This window comes from Ixodes scapularis, unplaced genomic scaffold (assembly GCF_016920785.2).
Source record: "Ixodes scapularis isolate PalLabHiFi unplaced genomic scaffold, ASM1692078v2 PGA_scaffold4__175_contigs__length_147842914, whole genome shotgun sequence".
NCBI lineage: Eukaryota > Metazoa > Arthropoda > Arachnida > Ixodida > Ixodidae > Ixodes > Ixodes scapularis.
In genome coordinates this window covers 87,695,194-87,720,770 of record NW_024609879.1, presented here as the reverse complement: position 1 = coordinate 87,720,770, position 25,577 = coordinate 87,695,194, and the positions used below count along the sequence as shown (strand labels likewise).

The 25,577-nt window shown below is 47.3% G+C and overlaps 1 protein-coding gene across 2 annotated transcripts in view; it reads right to left on the bottom strand.

The window, feature by feature from the left end:
• Positions 1-8,138: 8,138 nt before the first annotated feature.
• LOC115325334 (baculoviral IAP repeat-containing protein 7-B) overlaps positions 8,139-25,577 on the bottom strand; it is a 53,072-nt gene continuing 35,633 nt past the window's right edge. For both annotated transcript variants that reach the window (XM_040207616.3, XM_040207615.3), the window contains 3 exons: positions 22,028-22,206; positions 15,911-16,142; positions 8,139-10,770 (listed from right to left, as the gene is read on the bottom strand). In XM_040207616.3, the coding sequence (XP_040063550.1) occupies positions 10,586-10,770; positions 15,911-16,142; positions 22,028-22,206 (596 nt within the window). In that variant the 3' untranslated portion in view covers positions 8,139-10,585. The remainder of the gene's footprint in view (positions 10,771-15,910; positions 16,143-22,027; positions 22,207-25,577) is intronic.

Below are 25,577 nucleotides of genomic sequence, written 5' to 3'. Positions count from 1 at the left end.
CCAAAGAAAAAACCACAACCAAAGAATCGCCGTGCACGCGCTATTCCGGAGCAGCAAGCACGGCACAAGTGGCGTGAGAGCGCTAACAGAGCAAAACAGAGCGCTTCTGTAGTGCTAACACAGCGCTAACAAAGCGCTTCTGAAGCGCTAACAGAGCGCTACATCACGCGCCAGGAAGCGCGACATGAGCGCTCCTTCGAACGCTCACGCTCACGTAGCGCTAACTTAGAGCTCCGCTGTATGTGTGAACCGGCCTTTATAGGGAGTATTCAGTGGCGGCCATATCTGTGTGCGCTGCTGCTGAGCGCGTGCTGACGGCGAGCTTCCGCAGTCCTTTTGGAGCGTGCATTTAGCACCATCAAGGTTGCCGGTCTTAGCAGGCTATTAATGGGAGCTCGTTCTGAGCATGCGCCCTAAACAGCACCCACAAATATGGCCTCCAGTGAATACCTCCTATAGTAGCCCGTTGTGTGTTGCGGACGCAAGAGATGTAGCGGTTGACTCCAAGCCTAAATACAAACGAAATGTTTTCTTTTCTTTTTTTTTTTTTCTTTTTTTTTTTTTTTTGCCGTGGGTTTGTGCAAACGGTTAACGTCGCCGTCTTGAATCTGCGTCGCGGCAGGCCGATGGACGGCCTCAGTTATCACTCGCTAGTTCAATCCCCACCGGCCCCTGCCCGTTTCGATCTGGATGAGAATCATACCGGCGTGCGGTCGTTTGTCCTGCGTGATGCACGTTAAAGACCCCAGGCTAGCACTGGTACTGCGTTGTCTAAATTTCTCATCTACAGCAGGTAACATTGTCGCCACGTTTTGGGAGAGACTAAACTCCCGCTGTATAAACAATAACTAACAACTAATTCATTTTCTTTTTTTATCAGTCGCTTTTGTTTACATGCGATAGCTGTTATATGGGATGTTCCCGTCACTGGAAATGACGTCCGTTATTGGTGCTGTAATTGACGTTGTTGATGCTGTAGTTGGCGTAGTAGGGCGTAAGGTGTCCGTCGTCGTTCTTGCGAAATCCTTGAAAAAGATCTCCCGCAGCCAGCAAGGATCGAACCTGGTGCCGCTTCGTGCGAAGCGGAGTAGTTCCCACAGAGATATGCGGCAGCGTTAACAATTCCTGCTTTATACTTTGGGATTTTTGTTGTGTTCGATGCCTATTGCACACGCTATCTGAGAAAAAAATATATAGTCGATAACAAAATGCCATCGTAGCACTGTCAATGCCAAGAGCTCGAGACGGGAGACAACGTTCACGCGCTCCTGAACAAAAAAAGAAACAAAACCGTTCGGAACAAAATGGTCAGATGTCTGTTTTGTGCCGAACACTTTTGTTCACGCGACCAACATTGCCTGAACTGGACGCCGATGCCCAACGACTTCGCCGTGACACGTCACAGCGACAGGCTGCGACAGTATTGTGGATTAACACAGAGCCGCTCATCTTTTTTTAAAATTATTATTATTGAACGTATCTTCACTCACAATTTAGCGAAGGACGTGAAGAGGTTTTTTTATAAAACAAACCGCTTCTTTTGCGAACACATTTCTGTTACTCTAGAACTTTGTTTTTGCGCCGTGTCATTGTAATTGTCTTAATTGCGTTACCGTTTTTCGTGTGAGCTCCAAGATTACGATACTCAACGTTATGTAGTTTCGAGGGTGTTATAGTGTTCAATATTTCGATCCAACTCCCTGAGGGCAGAATATACACTGGTTTAGGTCTTAACGTCTTATTTAAACATATCCCACTTTGGGAAGATGGTAATTGCGGGGAAATGCAAACCAGATGATAACATACATAAAATACAAGCAGTGATCATTTTTATTTTGGAAACAAAGCGTAAGACTAAATTCCCTCATCTGTCAGCGTGAGCAAAGAGGTGACCGTTTTCGAACCCCGATGTAAGTTGATGGTTTCGGCAGCAATAAAGAAACGATCTTTACTATTTTAAACGGACAATTTCTCGTGCACATGTCTCCTGCCAAAGAGAGCTTGCAACAAATATTGAATGTATGTCAATGCAGATCGTTAACGTTTACACCGCTGATGTCTACAAGAGTTTCATCTATGGCAAATAAGTTTAGTCCGACTGCGCTCAAAGCATATCTCGACGTTGCCGAACGATCTCCAATATAACACGCAGAGTTTAAGTTGCCCGAAAATACGGTATTTACACTTGTGTACCTATAGTGGTAGAGAAGCAAATTAAATTTCTAGTTCGCACTGTGTTGGGGCACACATATACAAATCGTCAACTCTTATCATAAGTTGTGTGGGACCGTCCTACCTTAATTATACTACGCCCGATTCGATCAAGACACGCTCCAGTCGTTCCCGTATACAAGTCACACAACACAGAAAGTTCAATCAAACTTTATCAACTCACCTTACGTCGCCACGAGTCCCATTTCCTCCTGTGGCGGATGCAGCTGAACGGCTCCCCCTCCCCCTTGTCGAGACTCTCTATTCAAGACCTCCGATGAAGCCTCCCAATAAAGACTTTATGGAGGCTGTCCCTCAAAGACTCATAACTCAAAACCCTAACAGAAGACCGTCGAATCAAAACTGGCAGGTCTAGACTCCCCAAAAAAGACTCCCCTTTCCCATTTTACGGATTACCTGGTGTTGCGCTTTTTGACTCCACTTTTGTAACCCCCAATCCTGCTTGGGCCGCAATTGGCCTGCGGTATTCCTAAATAAAAAATAAAAAAAAAAATAAAGTGAAGACTGACCTGACTACCGCCTGCCATCTCCTTAAATCTGCATGTTCCAGTTACCTAGTCGCCACCATGGTGGCCACCCTCCGAAACACCACTTGGGGGATTGTTTTCGTTGTGTATATGGTTGGGAAAAAGGAAAGCGGTGTTTAGGACGAATACCAAGCGACGCAAGTGCGCTAAATAAAGATGCCGTGACCACACGAGACTCCACGTCACCATCGCCGCTCGCTCGTTGCCGGATGACGAATTTCCGCCTGAGAAGCTTCGCTCCTTGTCGACAGTTCTCTTGAGAGTGCGTGTGTGCTCGGCCATCTCGGTGATTCTCAATGAACGGGCCTCGGGCGTGAGAGTGATTGTGAAAGTGATGACTGGCGCTAAACGAACACAACCACAAAAGCTGGCGTGCGACGGGTGATCAACATCTGCTTTCATGTAACTTTTGGAAATTAGTTCTGACACCAAGGGTATGCTGAATTTTGGTTTATTTTGCTTGTAACAAAGTCAGTATACTCTGTGATATGGAGTGTTTGCAGCGGTTTTGAGTGAACAACTGTTTCTGCCAGTGATTCAGATGTCATTTGCGGTTAGACGGTGGTTTTAAAAGCGCGAATGACTAAGAAGAGAAGGAAGGGACAGGACAGAGCGCTCTGTCCTGTCCCCTCCTTCTCTTCTTAGTCCTTTGTGCTTTTAAAACCACCTTCTGGATGTTCAACCAACTAGCCCCCCAATTAATTCTGATGTCATTTGCAGTTATCGTCTTCCGCGAATGACGTTAAATACATCAGAATACTCAAGGGCTCTGCGTTTAGCATGATACATATTCTTATCTTCTTACATCAAGCTCGTAGAGCAAGCTCTGCGATGTGCGCTAGGACAGGTGCGCAAACGTTTTGAGCCTGGGACTCCTAAAAGTTTTAACGCCCTCCGGCAACCCCCACACAAAAACCGTATTTCATAACTTGAGCCCCCCCCCCCCCCCCCTTTCCAAAGAAAAAAGTAGACCAAAAGAAACAAAGACAGTATGTACAAAATAATAGTTTCCGCAACAAAGCGACATGCAAGATCATCAGGGCCACGGGCAATCCTTGCGATTACGGCAATTAGTAAAATTTCGGAAGAGGCTTGCTGACGTCTGGCCCCCATGGAGACGTGACCACAGCTAGCTCAAAGCGATGCTTATCAAGTGAGCAGTTGAGCTTTCTCATTTTGACCGTGGTAGTGCGTTGACGAGAAGGCAGAATTTCGACAGCACCGTTCGACGCTTCTCGCACTGCACCTTCAACGAAACGGTTTCCAATCGGTCGTCAGCAGCTCACATTCTCTTTGTGCACTCTTAGAAAAAAGGGTCAGTATAGTCCTCCCTAAAGGGAGGAACGCTCTTGACACATATGTTCCTTCAGAAAGGGAGAAACTTTCGTCCCTTAAGCAGGGGAGGAAAAGTTCCTCCGTCGACTGCATCTCATTATGGCGGCCACGAATCGAGCAAATCGAGCTCGGTAAGGCTTAACGAGAACACTTAGTCTATTGCACGAAGCGAGAGGAGCAGGAAATAAAAACGTAACACGAGCTTTCCGCGAACTGTATTTATTTCCGAAGTTTCTTTACCCCTGCAGGTAAAGAAACTTACGTTTCGAAAGCATGCAGTCACTCAGTCTTCTCATCGTCAGCACTGCGATGTTCAACGGAGACAACCGGCACTCAGTTCGCGCACTTTATGTCCTACCTTTGCTATTCCTCGAGCCACAATTCCTTCGTCAAGCGTTGCCTCAACCGCACATCACGGAGGAGTGAAAATCATTCGCCCGCAAAACCAAAAGCCGCTCTCAAAAATAAGCAAATCCGAAGCAACCTCTTGGCTTATCTCAACACGGTAACACGAAATTATGGCGTAGCCGCGTAGCGTAAAAGGATGTTAAATCGCTTGCCACCAGATGGCAGGGTCAAGCAGAGTAATCGCACGTAGCTAGGCTAGGTGGCGCTAGGTACCGCCCAATTCATGTTTTACAAAAAAATATTTTTATTTCCTTACGCCACAATTACGTTTCCTTTTCTTCGGAATCTCTAACACATGTAGACACGTTGCGCACACTACAAACATCAGGTCAACATATATTGAACGCATACACAGGCATCGCACATACAATCATCAATACAACAGCACACAACCCCGATCACTACTACCGAGCCCTGCGTTTCCGTCTTTTATAGTGGTCGTTTTGAACGTACGGAATTTTTCGGTGACTCCCTAAGCAAAAAAAAATATTCCGAACATGTTCATTTCTTTCCAGCAATGTCATACATCTGAGGCTATTTTTAATGGCTCAGGGGATGAATCTCTTATTAAAAAGAAGACGCTCGATCATGCCATAATTATTTGAAAGCCAATAAATCGAGCCGCTCCAATGTGGTTCCAAGCCATGAGTTCGTTTTCCCGCATGGCCCTTCGTAGCCAGTATTTATATTGTAGTGTTCGTTTTTCTATTTGTGCTGTTCGCGCAAAGCTGCAATTGCCGTCTTGAATTAATCTCTGTAGAGCGGATATCCACTCAGCTGGAAGTGATGCTTCACGGGCACAGAAATCGCTTTTCGATCAACTTGAATGCAGTCAAAGCCGCGACTTGCGACAACTGTTAAGTGTACGGAGCTGCGCCGTTGCGAGCTCGAAAACTTCTAGCGCTCATGCCAGCGCGCCACTTAGAGGGCAGTTTCTACAGGAACCGTAATATATTTAAACAGTAAAATAAAGGATAGCGTTTTTTGTTTTTTTTTTATTTTGCCTGTCTTTTTTTTTTCATGCTAAACTTCCATTATAAATATACGTACTTTCCGTCATACTTTCGTAGTGTTGTCTTTTCCCCAGAGCGCAATCGCTCTCGGGGACCGACAGTCACATTGGCCACTGTACGATAGGAGCTTACCGTTCAGACCAGCGTTCCAACATGACTATCCACACGTCGATCGACTGCACCTAATCCCTCAAGTGGTTTTAAACTCTTTAATGTAAAGCGGAATGTGATCCTGCGACACCCCGGCCCCTCCGATAACGGCCCGACCAGCGGCATCAATGCCCGACAGTTTACGTCATCTCATCTTGTTGTTACACCACTGATACGCGAACACACGGTCACATCGGCGATAATTCCAGTCTTCTGTTCACAACCCACGACACTGCCATCACGATGTCGCTGACACGAAGAAATACAGAACCACGTTGACGATGTTGCTGACACGCAGAAGAATCACGTTGAACGCCGGTTGGCACTCGGCAGGGGACAACGGAACCAAACTCAGCACGGAAGGCACCCAGGCAGCCGGCAGGAAAACCTGCCTTCCTTGGACGCGTTGGACGCAGTTCCCGCGATTTCCATAACGTCGAAAACGTCGACACAGTTCCTCGTGGTTTCGCTGCTGTAGTTCCGCGTGTGTCCCGCAAATCGGAGACGGCCGTCTTACCCAGTGTATGTAGCGCTGCTGGCACTGCTCCGGAACTTCGCTGTTTCTAGCGGCTTCGTTAGCTCGTTTGATAAAATTAGTGGTAAAAACGTCAATGCAACCGAAATGTTCTGCACGTTTGGACTAGAAGACAAAATTACAGGCGGCCTTCGCTGCCGCTGAAGCTCAATCAACTCAACATTAATTTATTAAACAACGTGCGCGATGTGCTCGAAAAACGAAACCGAAAGAAGATGAGTCGGGAGGGCGAAAGCTTTCTCCGGTCTGCCTGGAGGAGGAAAACGTCTCGGAGAATAATAAGGACTTTAATTTTCCTTTCATCGATCTGGGTTTGTTTATGTGTGTTTTAATAAACAAAAAAAAAAATTTACAAAAAAAAAAAAAAAAAAAACTTTTCTGGGGATCGAACCGTTGACCACTTGGTCAGTAGCGCGATGTTCTACCCCTACGCCAACTGAACAAGGAGCAACTCGGCCTCCTCCTGTCATCTGAACTGCCGTTCCTCCCTTCTCTGGGCAACTTGTCCGCAACAAGGAGGAACAGTCGCTTTTGCTACCTTTCTCCTCCCTTTTTTCTTAGAGTGTGTCATCTCCCGATCCGTGACTATTTCCGTCCTCTCATAGACGCCTCAGGGGAACATAATTCCCTTTACATGATTTGGAGTCTTGTGAACGGTTCTTTTACTATATGTCAAATCGGGACGTCAAGGCAGGCACAACCACTGGACATTTCGTGCACTTTCTGAGCGTGACATGCAGTGGATGGAAGAAGGCTTGCTCGCCGAACTTCTAAGTAAAACATTTGAAGCGGTGTCAAAGCGTTGTCGGCACCTATTCAGCTGCAGGTGCGTTGCGACCCCCAGACATCGCCGGCTAGTGGTCAAAATAAAAAAAATTGGGAGTTTTACGAGCCAAACCAACGACGGGCATCTGGCACGCCTCAGCGGAGGACTGAGGATTAATTTCGACCACCTGGGGATCGTTTGACGTGCAACCGAAAGCTTGGTTACACGGCGCCTTCTCCGCAATAGGCCTCCGTCAGATTGCGGGCACCTCGGCCGGGATTCAAACCCGCCACATGGAGATCCGCCTCGGAGCCACCGAGGCGGCTGCCGGCTAGTGGTGATTCCTTTATCTCTACGCAATCGTGGATACAAGGCGCTGCTGCTGATCATCATTGTTTTCACTAATTGATCTTTTAGCACGCAGAAAGTGCGGAGACTTGTCGAGGTTGGCTGCAGACAGTTAGATGCTTGCGTTCAGCACGGTTGTTTCTTGCGCTTAGTCACCCGGTCAGCCAAGTCTTTTTAGATAAAATGTGTTGCATGTTGTCCCAAGTGTCTCTCTTAGCGTGAATGCGTTTCAATAAAACGGATTATGTTTTGCCACTGTGTGCATTTCATATTCCTTTTCGCGTAACACTCGCTTTCCCAAGCAAAAACGAAGAAGTCGCTTTCAAAGAGCAACTTGCAGGTCTGAAGATGGCGGTCCCTTGTCGCAAGTGTGAACGAGCCTGAAAAGCGTCAAGAGGCACCACACAGTTGTCATTACATGAAGCCATGCCAGTGCACCCGTTCTTAAGTTCTACGATGTGAAGAAACATAAGTAAAAGTATATGTTGCACTAGCACACAGAGAGGATTGATATATCAATGACAAATTTTATTCCCAAAGTAGACTATCAAGATGCTTTCATTCTTTAGAATTGTGCAAGATGCAGAATGAATTGAACAATTATTATGTACGCAAACTAGACATGTGTTGTTAAATATACTCGTACATGACATACCTGACATACATGCGCCCCAGACGTCGTCAAGCTGCCTTTGACAGCTTTTTGTGTGGGGCACCGTTGGCTATAAGGCCAATAATAAAGACTGATTGATTGATTGATTGATTGATTGACACACCTGACAGTGCACGGAAACACGTTGTAGCGGCTTAAAATTACATTTATCGTTTTTTTTTTTTTCAAATGCATTCCTGCGTTTTGGAAAAGGTAAATAACATTTTGCTCTCCCAGTATTCTTTATTTTGCATTGCATGAAGACGTTTAACAACAAATGGCATTCGCCCGGCTGCAAAAGAGTGAATGTTAAGAATCTTCCTGACTAAAAAGAGTAAGAAACAGTTGCATAACGAGTAAAATTTCATTCCAGGACGCTGGATGGTTTATAAAACGACCCGTGAAGCATTCCTGTAAAATAATTATCGTAGAACCAAGAAGGCAGCAAGCTGATGGCGACGTATGCGGCATAAAACTGTACCCTTGGCGACAAGGGACGAGCGAAAACTATTCCGATTGTTTCTTGCTGCTACCGTTTCAACGCAAGGCTTTTTTTTTTTTTTAAGTTATGGGCGAAAGAAACATATACACAAAAGAAGCGCATAACACTTCTTTCATTCCAAAGGCACGACGGCACAACTACGAGAATCGCACCTATGGTGGTGTCAACAAAAAAGTCCATCACTGCATGCCGACAAACTAAGATCTAGATGATACGCGAAATGGCATTAACGCTCCAATTCTAGTGTATAACTACTTTTTCAGCCGGGAACCCCTTTTTCGACCTCCTGACAGCAGGACAGTACGTGACAGAGTCCGCGCCGAACACTTTTCTAGTTGTGTGAGACATTTCCTGCCCACGATCGGCTCGACCCCTTCCCCAGCAACATCACGATAGGTATATTGCTTGAGGCGGTGATCGCGTCGTACCCAATAACAAGCAGAGAACTAAACATTTATTTTACTTTACACGTTACTGGTCTACCGGCACTGTGGAATGATCACCCTCTTGACCACCATGTTGGCGCGACCAGCGCGCCCCCTATATTCGCTGGAACTTGCGGATAGCTAGCCCGATTCCTTTGTTTACTGTCACCTCTCGCTCTCGCGAAGAATCTCATGCCCATAAAAAATCACGGGCGAGCTCCACCGCGCCTGTCTAACAAAAAAAAAAAAACTGAAAAACCAAGGCAAGGCAAATTAAGTTTTACTGTATAAATATACGCACACCAAATTTTTTCTGGCGAGAAATCCAGGCTTGGTACTGTGAATATGTTAACGGATGTTCGCCGATTGGCAAGCGGGGCGTATACCCTCCTCGACGTTGTTTACGTGGCGGTGTTCGAAGGGTCCCAGACTGGGGGAAAATGTCGGCATCGGCACTGGAGACGTTGGAGGAGTCAACAAGTGTACACACCAACGGGGAATGGGGCCTTCGGCACCGGCCACATGGAGGCAAAGCCAAAGGTTTCCCACAATAGTCCCAGAAACTAAAGTGCTCCTCTTGGTCAATGGTGAAAGATGGATAAATACGCTTCATATAGCTTTCCAGGGCAGTAAACGTCTCATTGCAATGCTACACAGGGGATTTCCGAATACTTCAAGATCGTATTGGAACGCATCCAGCGTTCCGTTTTCTTGCTTTGTCGAAAGCTCAGTCTCCTGCAAAGCGAGAATGCTCTGCTTTTGATGGATATATATAAAGCCTCTTCATAAAATTCACCCTTCAACAATATGTACAAAACGTGTTTGCTTCATACAAATTACGCTACTATTTAGCAAAATCGTGAAGCATTCCACATTTTTTCAACGAACTGTATGGACGCTGCCTCTGTCCCTTGAAGACAGCATTGTTTTGATGAATTTTGGTAATATATCGTAAAAACGACCAGCATCGAAGAAACGTAACTTCTTCCAGCAATACATTGCAATTAGATTGTACAAGATCTAGAATGTACTAGTACACTCTAATTCCAGTCACGTATGGTATGAACAAATGAACTAAATGGTTTGAGCAAAAACGGTTGCCGCCGAAGGCACGCACCAAAGGTTTTCGCCTTTTCTTCGCTAAGGAATTAATTCAGTGAAGAAAACAAATATCACGAAATCATACAGTAGCGCTTCAATGTTTAAAATTCGCAGGTTAAAAGAAAAGTTTAAACACTTGTTCCAGCTTCCAAGAGGTGCTCTAAGAAGAATCAGCGCTCCGTCTTTTTATGGCCTCAATTCGATCTACGTGTTTCATGGGTCCCATAAATTAAATAACTGTTGGTGTGCGGGGTACGCCTTGACGAAGAAATTCGTTCAAAATCGAACTTCTTACGAGACTGACAAAGGCCAGGGAATCGAGGAACAGGAAGGGATTAGCGGAGCGTCATGAGATACGTTTGGGGCGCACTGAGGGCATATAAAACCGATTAAAGAAGCAAAGATTCTGCTGGTTTGGGGTGACCTATTGCTACTGAACAATCTACGTTTAGAGTATCGCCACGCTACTCCTGGGGTTTCTTGTGGGTGCCGCCATTTTAGAGCTTAGTGCAGAGCGGGCGTAATGATTTAAAAATGCGACTACACGAGCATTAGGTATAGCTGAACATAAGCAGAGAAAGCGACATGCACTTAACACAGAAATGCGCGAATTCTTGCGCTGATTTGTTCTCTGCACATTGGGCACTGGTCCACTTTGGTGGCACAGTCGACGCAAGTGACGAGGTGCTGGCACGGCATGAACAGCACCGACTTCTGGTCCCCGAGACACACTGCACAGGAGTTGTCCACCTGCTTTTGAGTCGGCTTTTTGTCCACTGAAAGAAAAAAACAGCGGAGAACGCTTAGCGTCACTGCGAATTGATCTGTAGAACCTTCATAATGAGAGGTTCTATCGTCAGAGACATGGACAGACGGCAGCGAGGGAAAAGAGAGATTTTAATGATCTTGAGGATTTGTTTTTGAAGCATGGAATGCTTCTCATCCGAGCACCTACTGGCGACTCCAGCAAAATCCACGGCACCTAGCGGCTCGAACAGAAACCTATTGTGGCAGGTTCCCTCTCCAGTCTTCTCAGGCCAATCATATATTCACAGCGCCTAGGGGTCTAAGGACGGAACCGAGAAAATAGGTTCGAAAACACGCGATGAAAATCTCCACTACTCGGCGTGGACTATCATGTGCTACGTCGCAAAGGCTCTTCCGCAGTGCTGCAGTTCTCCCCCCCCCCCCCCCCCCCCCCTCACTCTCCCCCCTCTTGCTGCGAGGGTACGTGGCTTTGTCGTGCTACTCATACGCACGCGCTCGTGCAAATATCATGCACCTTTAGAGCAATACAAGAGCTATGCTATACTCCGTTCAGCCTTAAAGGTGCACTAAAGATGCGCGTCAGCCACCTTTAGTGCGCGTCAGACATTTGGTTGACGCGCAACCGTCGTTACGCCGCCGGCGCCTCCGCTGGATTCTATGCTCGAGGTTTTTCCGCTGAGAAAGGGGCGTGGGACGAACTTCGATCACACTTTTAGTAGGGAAATCGACGTGGCACAAGCGTGATCTTTGGATTTCTAGGATGCTTGGAGCCCGTAAGATAAGTATATCACCATGAACAGACGATCTCAGAAACGTCGCTAGTGCACCTTTAAGCTGAGACCAGGAGCTCCGCCTTTAGGGCGAGCTCACATGCTTCGCAGTGCTTTGGTTACGCGTCCTGCGTGCGCCTGCGCGTTCACACTTGTGTTATCAAGGGCAGAAAGCTCGCGCTGAAGGCAGAGCTTCTAGTCTCAGCTGAACGGAGTATAGCCTTGACAACGTTGCACGAAATAGTTGACGTATAATCCTGGACATTTCTGCCTCCGTCCGGCTGCGCATTTCCCCACCAAATTCGGCGGGTAAAATGACGTCATGTTGCGTCAGGGTGTCACGTGACTTGACACAACGACCAACGTTATTAGGTTAGGTCAGTTGTGGAACTCCCGCGGAGGCGATAACCCCCCCCCCCCCCCCCTCCCCCCTTTCGTCGCTCACTTCAATCCGCCTCCCATCTTTTGAAGCGCCGTCTAGATTGTCGTTGCAAAACTGTGCACTCCATAGAGTACGGTGAAACGCAATCTAGATGGTGCGCATCGAGATATATGCATTCCATAGAATACATTGCAGTTACCATAGCGGCCGTCTCACAAAACGGTGGCGTGTTGAACTACGGGAGGCTAGAGCCGTTTTGGTCAATGGGAGGGGCCGGCGGGAGCCGAGGTGGAATATGCGGCGCTTGCGGCGCCACCACCAGCGTCGCATATTTCCTCCGTGATGATACTGCGAAGTAAAAATATCCGAGATGACCTTGAAGGTGTCGCGTACTGCGGGACAGGTATTTTTTTTGTTTCTGAATGAGGCTGAAACTATATGAATGGATAATTGTAAGAGATTGAGGAAATAGTGAGTTTCGTGATACTGAGTGCGTTTACTGAGCCAGAAAAGGTGACATTAGGGAGTTTTCGTAGATCGTTTTCGCCGTCCCGCAAGGCCCTCCGCAATCCGCTAAGATAGCGGGAACTCCACTGTCAAGGCTATCGGGGCGCAGGTGCAGTTTCTTTGTTGCGGAACGCTTAGCGGAGGGAGCAACGTGGTCAACGAAAAACATGAATCGAAACTGCGAACGTGGGGTGTACATTCGGTGTTGGGGTCAAAATTCCCGTGAAGCCTTGTCCACGGTTTTCACCGTCCACTCGGTCGTGGCCGCGGCTGCGTCTGCGATCACAAGAGAGATGGAGCTCATTCTGAACGTCGCCGTGACGACTTATGCGCGTTGTCACTTCAGTTACGGAGGTTTGCAAACATCAACTCCAGCGTGCTGAAATGAAATGCTTGAACACATCCTTACCTTCAAATCGTGATTGGAAGAAATCAGTTAAACTTATTGCCTCTGCCAGGGGAATATTTGTGGCTAGTGCGGTAGGTGGGGTTGATTGACAAGAGCTGTCAATCAACCCGCCCAAGGTCATTTAGAGAATTTCTGTCAATGACATGCCCTTAATTTCGCCCTATTCTTGCCAATTAATGACCGAACTTTCTACATATACGGATCTGCAGGAAGCTAGGCATAGGGGAAGAGGGGTGTACTGCTCGTGCAAAAAAGCAGCGACTATCGGGGGTTCCGTAACTGAGTTAATTAAGTAACGTTGACCGCAACCAAAGTTTGTCCTTTGTCGCACTTCTTCCATTTCTCCAGGGATTATCGCTATTATTGTCCAGCTCGCTTGCACTTTTGAATTAAATGCATAATTATCATGATAACCTTAAAATGCAGGCTGTTCACCCTTGTTGGTGTTAGACTGGTGGCATCTGTTAAAGACTGGTCGCTCTACTGACGTCTCACTCCTGGTTAGCTCAGTTGGTAGAGCGCTCCAGTGGAAATAGAGAGGTCCCTGCTTCGGGACCAGGCGAATTTTTTCAGTCGCGCACCAGTTACCTAGGGGTGTTTGGAGATTTGCGTTTGTCCCCTAGGTTCCCCGTCTCCAGGGAGTATTATTATAACTATTCTCGCTGCACCTTTGCATTAACTGCGTTATCAAAGTATGTTTCGAAGCACAGCGTCTAGATGGCGTTTCACTGTACCCTCTGGAACACAGTTTGAAAACGAAACTCTAGATGGCGCTTCAAACGACGGAAGGCCCAACAGTGTGTTGGGTGGAGCCCAACAGTTAACTGATGGGCTTCACCCAACAGTTAACAGTGACCGGGCGGATTTAATCAAAGCATTGGGTTTTAAAGACAGTGGAGGAAAAATAGACTTTACACGGGTAGAAATAACCAAGCGGAGCCTTATCAGACTGGTGGCTAAAATCGAGGCAGGGGTGAGATTTAATCTTGGAATTCAAAACATATAATTAGATTTATAATGTTGGCTAGGTGGCGCAAGCCACCGCCCGATTCACAGGGTTTAGCCAGATCCATCCACCCATCCATCCATCGGCGGATTAAAGGGAGGGGGGCGGGATTTGAGCCCTAGAACGTATTTTCGGCGTATTCACGGGCGTTTCAGAGGACGTACGAACGCCTCTTCGACTACTCAAGGTCAGCGTAAATACACGCTTATTCGGCGATCCGACCGAGACAGATTTCAGCGCTTTTGCGTATTTTCGCGTGGCGTATCCGGAAGTGTATGGCGCGGTGCCGACCAACCAGTTCGCGAGCTGACAGCCGGAAGTTGCTGAAGCATTGATCGGCTTGCCTTGCTTTGTGGCCGGCTGGCTGACTTGACTCAGCCGCCAAAATGGGCGCTAGCTTGTCGCGTTCAACGATTTATCGGCGAACTCTAAGAAATCGCATATCTCTTTCGAACAGCCGATGAACGACTGAGTCAGAAGAAAAAAAAAACATTTAAGTGGCGCGCGATAAGAAAAAAATTTATAAAAGGACGGGTTTTCTGAGCAGAGCTCGCCGCCGGGCCCCTGCCGGGACTTGTTAGTAACTTGGCTAGTGCAACGTACATTTTTGAGACAACAGTTAGCAAATTAGGCTTTCGTGGCTAATTCACATTTCGTTTTCTTTTGTCCTCTTGCGGAACGCGATAATATAGCAGCCGATCTACATTTTGCCACGTTTCATGAAGAGCGCGTGTCGGGCCACACTACACCAAACGCCAAGAAGACGTCGACAAAAACCGCTGTGTGTGGTTTGGCGACCTTCCCCTCTTCTCTTTGTAAAAATAACGCCCACCAAATGCTGTGATTATCGCCGCCGAAACGTGCGAAGATGTGTTGAGAATTAAAGCGCTGGATGGGTTTTATAAACAAGTATCGCCAAGCTGGTGCATGCATGGGACGCACTTGAGCCAAAAATGGCGGAGCGTCGCCGCCAACCTAGTTTGGCACGGCGGCGCGCCACCGGCATCTTCAGTAGACCAATAGGAGCGTGCTTGCAAACGCCGGCGCGTCACCAACACCAACAGGAGACCAATAGGAGCGTGCTTGCAAACGGCGGCGCGTCACCGGCAGCCGCAGGAGACCAATTGGAGCGTGCTTGGAAACGGCGGCGCGTCACCGACAGCCTGAGGAGACCAATTGGAGCGTGCTTGCAAACGGCGGCGCGTCACCGACAGCCGCAGGAGACCAATTGGAGAGTGCTTGCAAACGGCGGCGAGTCACCGACAGCCGCAGGAGACCAATTGGAGCGTGCTTGCAAATGGGGGCGAGTCACCGACAGCCGCAGGAGACCAATTGGAGCGTGCTTGCAAACGGCGGCGAGTCACCGGCAGCCGCAGGAGACCATTTGGAGCGTGCTTGCAAACGGCAGCGCGTCACCGAGAGCCGCAGGAGACCAATTGAAGCGTGCTTGCAAACGGCGGCACGTCACCGACAGCCGCAGGTGACCAATTGGAGCGTGCTTGCAAACGGCGACGCGTCACCGACAGCCGCAGGAGACCAATTGGAGCGTGCTTGCAAACGGCGGCGAGTCACCGACAGCCACAGGAGACCAATAGGAGCGTGCGCGTCTGGATGATACGCCATGAGCCGAAAATGGCAACGCTTCGCCGGCGTCTTCTGGACTTAAAGGGTCTAGTAAGCGGGCTCACGTCCAGTTAAAGACTGGCGAATGGTGTTCATGGGACGCTGGGACGTTACGTGACGTCATGATACGACCCGACGTTATGACGTCACGTGGAACAATGATGTCACGCGACACTTAATCCCTCTAAATTTGGCCGAAAAATTTCTCACTGATTTTGGCGAGAAACTTTCTTCGCTAAATCTAACGGCTAAACTGAGACGTCGTGACATGACGTCACGTTGCACGGTGACGTTGCAAATTTCCGACACGAATTTCCCGCTAAACTTAGCGAATAATTTTTCCCGCTAAGTTTAGCGGGTTGCAAACAGACACGGGATCCACGTACGAAACTAAAGTATATCGCCTTAAAGAAAAAAAAACACTAATAAGCTTGAGTAAGTTTCAACGTGCCCTGTATCTCTTCCTTCTTGATTGTGGTGACAACTTTGAGGGCCTCTTCAATTTGGCGTTTCTCCTTGATGTCACCGATGGTCAGGCCCTGATCCAAGAGATGCGTGACAGCTTGTCGGAATTTGTTCTGCCCAATCCCGACCTTTCTGTAGAACTCCAGAGTCGACTCATCAAAAATTTCAGAAATGAGCTTGTCTTTCACCTCGTCGGTGTTCGTTGTCACAGGGTCTGTCTGCAAAGATAAAAATAAAATAAAATTGAAACAATATTTGTTCCGAATTTTGATCTGGCATTAAAAAAGTCATATTGCTTTTAAAATCTGACAAAAAGCTACATAGAAATATGTCAAATTCAGAATATTATTACGCAAGAAGTATGTTTAGAATATATCATGATTGAAGTGGGATATACCTGCATTATTTATGTGTAATTTTTTTATTGTTAGGCGGACGCTAGGGTGAAAGGCGGCCGCACACGTCTTCGTCAGAAGACGTGTACGGTCGCCTTTCACAAAATAAAGATGGAGCGTCGAGACAGAAGAAAAGCGGGCGGCGATTTGGCGGCGTTATAGCAAGCGAGAGCGGGACTGATTAGGCGAGGTCATACTGGCCTCCTGATCTTTTCCGCTCGGGGTAACAGTATAAACCTTTGTAAACAAACATCGCCTTCTGCGCGCTACCATTTTGGTCTGCTGGGCTCTGGAACGCCTTTTGAGCATGCGCTGTTTCTTTGCTGTGCGGTATACCAGACGCTGCGCATGCGTCCACAGCTCGGTCACTCAGCCTTTTTCTCCCAAGTGATACGCGACGCAAAGGTCTACGCAAACCTTCTAGATGAACCGAGAAGCGTATCGGCATTATTCCTCCATTTAAAAGTGCATCGCCCCGATGTAACGCAATACAAAACAAAATAACTCTAGGCTTAACATGTTCGCTAGAAAACGAAAAGTCCCCAGTGCTACCTAGCGTAGAACAGATTGAGTCCAACGACGTGAACCACTTCGGGTTGTGGTGGGGTCATGATGATGTTTGCATTCCATCCGGCATCACTTCGTAGTTGAGCTCCACAAGGTGACGAAATATATTGTACGGTCCGAAGTGACGTTTCAACAGTTTTTCGCTGAGGCTGCGGCGAAAAAGGGTGTCCACACCCACACCCTGTCCCCGGGCAGAAAGTGAACGTCTCGACGACGAAGGTTGCAGCGGCCAGCGTCGACACACTGCTGTTCTTGAATCCGGAGTCGGGCGAGCTGGCGGACTTCTTCAGACCGTTGAGCAGCCACTTCGTCGTCGCTCCAATTGTCAGCTGGCTCGTCGGGCAGCATTGCGTTCAGCGTGGTCGTTACTTTCGGACCATGTACCGGCTGGAAAGGTGTAACTCCAGTGGATTCTTGATCGGCCGTGTTGTAGGCAATTGTGACGTAGGGTAAGACTTCGTACCACGTCTTGTGCTCCACGTCGACGTACTTGGCGACCATGTCGGCGATGGTCTTGTTTAGCCGTTCCGTCAGTCCGTTCGCCTGCGAATGGTACGTTGTCGTTCGACGATGACTGACGGGGTTGAGCCGGAAGATCTCTTGAAAAAGCTGTGCCAAAAACGACGACCTTCAGTCTGTAACCAGTACTGGCGGCACTGTTCCTGAGGACGATAGATTGGATGAAGAACTTCTCGACTTCAACTGCAGTGCCCGATGGAAGGGCTTTGTTCTCGGCATACCTTGTGAGGTAATCGGTCGCGACGATGATCCACCGGTTCCCTTACGTCGATGGTATAAATGGTCCAAGCAAGTTCAATTCGACCTGCTGGGACGGCATAGTCGGGGGAGTGATCGACGTCAGGAGTCCTGCCGGCTTAGTAGGTGGCTTCTTGCTTCGTTGGCATTCGCGATACGATCGGGCGTAGATGTGGACAGTCTTCAAAAGCTTAAGCCAGTAGTACTTTTCTTGAATTCTTGCAAGTGTTCTGCTGTAGTCCAGGTGCCCCGCTGTCGGATCGTCATGGAACATTTGGAAGACTTCCGCTTGAAGACTCGCAGGGATAACCCGCAGCCACCTCGAGTTGGTGCCGCCGAAGGTGTTTTTGTACAGTACACTTTCTCGAACAACGAAGGTTGTCAGGACTCGTGTGAAGACACGTGGAACTGCGCTCCCTCGCCCTTCCTGATGCCCGATAGGTGCACGCAGCTCAGGATCGTCTCGTTGAAGTGTTGGCACGTTGTTCACGGTCACCGCGCCGACAAATACGTCGTCGTCGTCACTGTCGTCGGTGCGCTCAGTCACTGCGAAGGGTGCCCTCGACAAACAATCAGCGTCGCTGTGCTTGCGGCCACACTTGTAGACCACACTCACGTCGAATTCTTCAAGTCGAAGACTCCACCGCGCGAGACGTCCTGAGGGATCCTTGAGGTTTGCGAGCCAAGAAAGCGAGTGGTGGTCTGTGACCACTCGAAACTGGTTTCCATACAGATACGGGTGAAACTTGCCTATCCCCCAGACGACAGCAAGGCATTCCTCCTCGGTCGTTGAATAATTGCTCTCTGCTTGGGACAGCGTCCGACTGACGTAGACATTTACTATTTCTGTGCAGTCCTGCAGTTGGACGAGCACCGCGCAAAGTCCTGTATTACTCGCGTCCGTGTGAATTTCGGTGGCTCCAAGTTGGTCGAAGTGGAAGCGAATCAGAGGCGTCCATGGGGTCTTCGTTTGAGCTCGTCGAAGACCCGCTGTCGTTCTTCTGTCCACTCGAATTTGACGGCATCATTGGAAAGGTATGTCAACGTCGCGGAGAGTTTGGCGAAGTCCCGAGCGAAGCGTCTATAGTAGGCGCAAAGCCCATAAAATCTTTGGACCCTCTTTTTGTCCGTTGGGGGCCGGGGGGGGGGGGGGGGGGGAAGTACTCGAAGGACGTACTCGCAGGGTCAGGCCGTGCACCTAGACATAACGTAGAAATTTCAGTTCACCATAAACGAACCGGCACTTCGTCGTCTTCAGTGTCAGTCCGGCGGTCTTGATGGCTTGAAGCACGGTCCGAAGTCGCCTCAAGTGTTCGTCAAAGTCGCTTGAATATACCACGACGTCATCGAGGTAGGCGAGGCAGCTTTTTCATTTAAGGCCAGCCAGCGCGGTGTCCATAACGCGCTGAAATGTTGCCGGTGTTGTGCATAGTCCGAAGGGCATTACTTTAAATTCGCACGGTCCGTCCAGCGTAACGAAAGCTGTCTTATCGCGATCTTGTTTGTCGACTTCAATCTGCCAGTAGCCGCTCTTCAAGTCCATTGACAATAAATATCGGACGTGGCGCAGCCGATCTAGGGTGTCGTCGAGTCGGGGAAGCAGGTAGACATTTTTCTTTTTCACGACATTTAGTTCACAGTCCACACAGAACTTCAGTGTTTCGTCCTTCTTCTTTACAAAGACAACTGGGGACTCCCATGGACTACCTTAATGTTGGATAATGTTGGCGTCGAGCATTTCCTGAACCTGTTCTTGTATCGCCTCCCTCTCTTTTAAAGAGACCCGATACTGCGACTGGTGAATAGGCAGTGCGTCGTCGTTAGTAACGATGTGCTGCTTTGCTACCGTCGTTTGTCGCACCCTTGGGGATGTCGCGAGGCACTCGCTGACCTCGCAGAGAAGTTCAACTAGCCGTCGCCGTGCTGAAGTGTACAGCTCGAGGTCGACGTCGAGATGCGATGGCGGCGTGCTGTGTGACTGTAACGGCGAAGGTCCCTCGGAGACTGCGGTAATGGCGGCTGACGCTTGAAGTTGCTCGACGTAGCCCACGGCGGTACCCTTCGTTAGGTGCTGCGACACCTGTCGAAAGTTCGTCACGAGAACAGTTGCATGTCCTTCTCGGATATCCGCGATGTCTCGTGAGACGCCAGTTCCTTTTCCCAGGAGCAGTTGAACGCTGCCCTCCGGAAGAATTTCCCCGCAGACGACTGCATCAATCACGACGTACACAAGAAGACTCGATCGCGGCGACATTTTCGCGTGGTCTGAATGACTCGGACGGCGGCTTGCCTCGTTTTGGATCCCTCCGGAGGTAGGATGGGCTTTCGCAGCGTCAACCTGTTTGCTCCGAAATCGATTACGACACTGTATTCACACAGGAAGTCCTGTGTGAATACAGTGGACCGACGACCCATCTGCAACCACTGCGGTGAAGCGGACCATGTTTACCATCGATGCCCATACCGACAACTGGGGCTGCGCGGGTTCCACCCGAACGACCGCTCCCAAGATACGGCGAACGCCCTCAATACATCGAGGAGTACCTCGACATTCGCCATCCTCAGCACCGTGGGCAGCATAGTCCTTACTTTCTGACCGTGTGCCAGCTGGAAAGGCGTAACTCCAGTAACCATCAGCATTACCGTCAGAATTCGGGAGCATCTGCAATCTGTATGTCACGTACACCTGAAAAGCCTCGTCTTGATACAGGCGAGTCATTTTACTACTAATACTATGCATTTTCGGTTATGTAAGACTGGTGGAAGACGATACCTAAAAGAATCCTAAACGAATAACTTTCCTTCGCATGGTTCGTTCTAAGTATTGTTATATATACTCACGTTTTGAAAATTGCGTCAACACAGGCACTTTTCTAACTTTTTTTGTGTAGCCTTCAGGTAACTTGTCGCACCAAACATCAATCTAGGAATCCATCACGCGTGTCCGGGCTATCATAAGAAGATGACATTCCGCATAAGTTTGGTCGTGCACTCTGCCATTCTGGGGTTCCCCTACACCAGGCAGACGAACCCATTGGCGGACTATTTCAAAACAAGTGCCCGACTGCACGCACAATGACGGCAAGTGATCAGCTCTACCGGAAATACACGCTTGAGGTTCACGAAAAAGACATCGCAATGAGATGATATGCGGTGAAAGGACGTCCAATCTCCATCACCGTTGATGAAACGTCAAAACTCCGTTGTGGTCCAGCAGCAGCAGTATACTAGCAACGTACTACGACGACGAAATTCCAATCCGTAGGACTTTGATGTTAGACTTGTAAGTGCTCCAAACAGTGCAACACAGTGTCATTTGGCATCCTGATACAAGCAGCTCTCCAGAAAGTTGGGAAGACCTTAGTCGATGTAGCTGTGTTGTGTTCCGATTCAGCCCCCCCCCCTCCCCCCTCCGCCCCCTCCCTTGTACAGAAGTTTCACAAGGACTTGGAACTCTCCAGCGCCGAATTCAAGGCAGTTGTTCACTTTAAGGATACATGCCACCTTCTCAACAACATTCTTGATAATGGACTTGAGGCGGGCTTATTTAATTCCGTTCACGAATTTGTCGTGCACTTTCCAGCCGCGTTAAAGTCGTCTCGCCGTAAGTTCGGTCTAGTGTGCCGTACACGTTCATATAATGTCCAATTTGCTTAGAGAAGTCAAGTTCTTTAAGAAAAAAAATGTAATGTATTAAAAAAGAGAATTAAGAACCGACACAATAAAACTTGATTCAGGCGTCATTTGGCCTGTAAACTCAAATAGAAATCTACTTATATGTTCGATGATGACGGGCGTCTTTTAAACGGGTTATGTTGTCAAAAAAAAAAAAAACAACCTAAAATCCTAGACAAAAAAAATGCAATAATGTTCGCGGCTTCCCCGAAAATTTGTAAGAGCAACAAAAGTAATATGATAAATTAAAGTAGCGGGGTTGGAATTGCAAGTTTCAGCGAAGCTGCCCCGTGTGCTGCCAGCTTGCTGACCCAAGCTGCAATATGACTGACAATTAAATTTTCCTTTCCCCTCAACTTGCTGAGTTAATTTGTTCAATGCTAAACCACAAATTAATTGGAGTTGCATAGCTTTATTTCTAAAGCCAGGACTAAAAGAATTAGCCTTTCTTTAAGCTTAGTCATCACATACGCTTTTTGAAGGGTTTAGACAGCTGCAGTGAGGCAATGGATGTCCGCAGTTCTGGTGATTTTCTGCGTTATTTCAGAGGTTTTTTTTTTTTTTTTTTTTTTTTTCTTGTAAGAAAAAAAAATTAATACATCTACCACGAAATATTCTGGGCGTCCATCTTTATATTTTTCACAAATGCCAATCATGTGGAGGGCAGCTCGAGAGGTTCCTCTGGTATCGATCACACCGGTAATGCTCACCTCCATCAAGCACTCTTCCTGGAGGCTGCGAACGGTGTTGTAGAGGGCCGGTTCCATCGATAGTTTCACGAAGGTGCACTCGGGGTACCACCTAGCGTGCTCCACGAAAGGAATGTCGTCCTTTTGCCAGCTTCGCAAGGCTCCTCCGCAGTAGTAACATATGGCCATGTCGTCCTCGCCTGGATGCCATTACGGACAGGAAATAAAAACGCTTTAAGAAAAAGGGTCCTTAAGATGCCTTAAGAAACGTAAACCGCAGTATAGAATGCCGACGGGCATCCTGAACTACGTATGGTTTAGGATGCCCCATCGGGCACCCTAAGCGCAGTTGAAAAGGGTATGAGTCTCCTGAAGAAAATGGGGATCTGGACATTTCGGTGTACGGTCATTTCGGTACACGGATATTTCGATGCAGGGACATTTCTGTTTATGTTTGAAAATGAGTAGTTGAACCTCACAGCAGGCATTGCAGACCTTCGTGTACGTTAATCTTTTGATGCACGAAAGATGCACGATGTATTGAAGCTAAAGCGAGAGTACATTGATTAAAGATAGACGCAGAGTAACACGGGAATGGGGGGGATTTCAAATTTGTCTCTTGTTAGCTCTGTCTGACTTGGGCCATTCTGAAAAATATAGAAAATATAATCTTCAACAAATAAAATTCATTGTATCTCCGAACCAACAATAATACATTGGAAGTCGTTTGAGTGTACGAATAAATAGCTGAATACATTAGCAGTTGCGAAGGCATTCATTATGAGAAGCTAGATCAGTTGATACAATTTGCAAGAATGTAACGTGTTTCTCTAGCCTCATCTGCCAATGACGTGTGGACGTGACGGTGCCCGATGAAGAGCAGCTTCTAACCGGCATTATTTTTGTCAAAAGTGAAGCCGCTTTTTGAACCACCAGGTGGCACTGAATTCCATAAAGCGCCCTTGAAACTGTGGAGGCTATAGCGTTGGTTCACACTACAGTCCGTTGCAACTCAAGAAGGTAGGGCGAGGGAAAGGAAGCAGACGAAAGGCTAAAGAAAATAAGAGCAGACGAAAGGCTAAAGACACGAGGAGCTAGGTTTCCCCCTCACTTCTCGAGCGTTCCGCCTGCTTCCTCCTCCCCGGCCTTCCTTTCCCTTGCCCTATCTTCTTAAGTTGCAACGGAGTATTGTGTGTTTTAGTGTTAGCGGGCGCGCAGCGTTCCCTTGCAACCGCCTACAACGAGAAGACACTGTTACCACACTGGCTCGCTTGCGTCATTCATAAGGTAGTCCTGGAACACATCTGAATGGAGTATATTTTTATACTTTTTTTACGTATCTTTCTTTCACTGTGATCTTGAAATAGTTCTGACAATATTATAAGCAACCATTTCTCGTAAATATAGAGCGCAAATTCGATCTCGCAAATACTGCGAAGCGAGTTCAGTCTGGTATACGCGCGTATATTAAGCGTTTCCACGGCCACCTGATTATAGATGGCGCCAGCGTGCACGTATTTAAGTGTGTTCACTCATCACAAGCGCAGTTACAGTGAAACGCAACTGAGCCGAACACACTTAAACAAAAATATGTAAGCCAAGCCTTCAGACGCCGTCGATCCGTCAACAAATACACAGTTTTCCACACCAATATGTCCTGCTGTTTCTCTCTTTTTTATATATATATTTTGCCATCAGTGATGCGGCGGTTTATAGCCTTGAACGAGTAAACAAATTGACTTTTGAAAAGGGGTTATGAAGGATTCAGAAATTTTCAGGAATACGCCAGACAACAAACTGGAACCCAGATTCTTAACAGTATTGACAGATACTTGCCAGGATTCGGTTGGTCTGAGGCCAGTTTATAGGGTGTGCAAAGACTGGTTCGAATGAAAAAGAGCGCTGGATCATCCTTAGCGTCAACAATGCTAACAGAGCTGGTTTTCCTGGCTTTTCCTTACATTGTGAAGGCTATAAATGACACAGCTCTATTTGATTGTAAGCACTATTCGTACATATTGCTTCCATATTACATCTGGAAGAGGAAATGCGATTATGCCAATTCCAGAGTAAGGAATTCTATCTCATGCTTAGTTAAAATGATTGAAGGCGCCGAAATATCATTAATAACTGCATTCATGCTTAAGGATTCTATAATTTCTCTGCCAAATCTGTTACTGTGCCCTCCCGAAATCCTCGTTTAATCGTAACTCGAAACTTGAAACACAGCCACTGCACGTGCAGGACTAAATGACAATCTGTTGTTGCAAGAAGATGTGTCCGTTCTCCTTCTGTCTTAAGTGCGTTTATCTTTCTGGCGTCTTTGATAGCTGCTCCTTTTGCTATGTCCGTGCTCACGCGATAGATTTCATATTATCCTATTTTTGCGGACTGCACACAATGAACGTTTTGCAGCAGCTGCACATGGGCGCCGCCATAACTGACCTTCAGTTTTTGTTTCCTCTTATTCCGCTTACTTCCCTTCATCATCGCCACAGCAGGGCAGGGTTATTGCCATTTAAGATTCTACTGTGTCCTCCTCCCCAGGATTGACCTTTGGGGAGGCTCGTCAACGCCCGCTTCAGTGACTCGGCATCTGGTATAAGACAAGAGAAGGTCAGCAATGGCGGCTGTAGTCTGGTACGTGTGCAAAGCGTCTATAGGATTAATTCAGATGACGCATACGTACGCGACACAATATATTATAATTTCGTCACATGCTGAAGTGAAAATATCTTTATTCTATTTTTTGTCATCAATTGATACGCCGAGTGAGAAGTTGTCTGAAGTTCGGTGTCACATGTGAACTAATTGTGCAGTCCCAAAATGATATATGTAAAATTCTCTATCCCGGCCCCTGCTGCTTTGCGTTGGTGTGCTTTTGAACTTGCTCGCTTCATTTGTGACTCAAAATATTCGCGCAAAAACTATCGAAAACAAAACAAAATAGAATGTCTTTTTTTTTTTCAGTTTAATGAAAAAGTTTAGTAAAAAAAGAGATGTAAATGTTGAAGGTTTCTCAATGGCTTTATGGGCAACGGTAGATGACTTGTAAAATATATGATAGGGAATTTTATTTCCCTTCGCAATTTTCTAATGTCGGTTTTTTATTTAAAAATTGTACCTTTCTTTACTGCACGAGAGTTCTTTCTGTTCCTCGCTTTCATTTCGGTTAATGAAGAGTCAAATCCCAGCACTATTAGCAACGTATTATGTTGTTGTCGTTTGGCCTCGAGCCTTTCAGAGAGCAGATCGCTAGAAGGATAGCAGTATTGATACGACAATAAATAACCTAAAAATGACGTTAAACAGCCAATCAATCAGGAATAGAGCATTTGCAATATTCCCAAGCGCCCCAGCCCGCACTCGAGAAATCATAAGAAGGGTGTTTCTTCAGCTCCACGGTTACACACGTTTTAAACGTAATTCGGAGTCACCATGAACATTGCATGCAAGCGCCTGATATACCCCAAGGACCTGTTATATATATTTTACAATTTTTTTATCAATGTCAGCATTTTTGATACATCCAACTTTCAACCTGGCCTGAGCTGCAGAAATCTCTTACAAT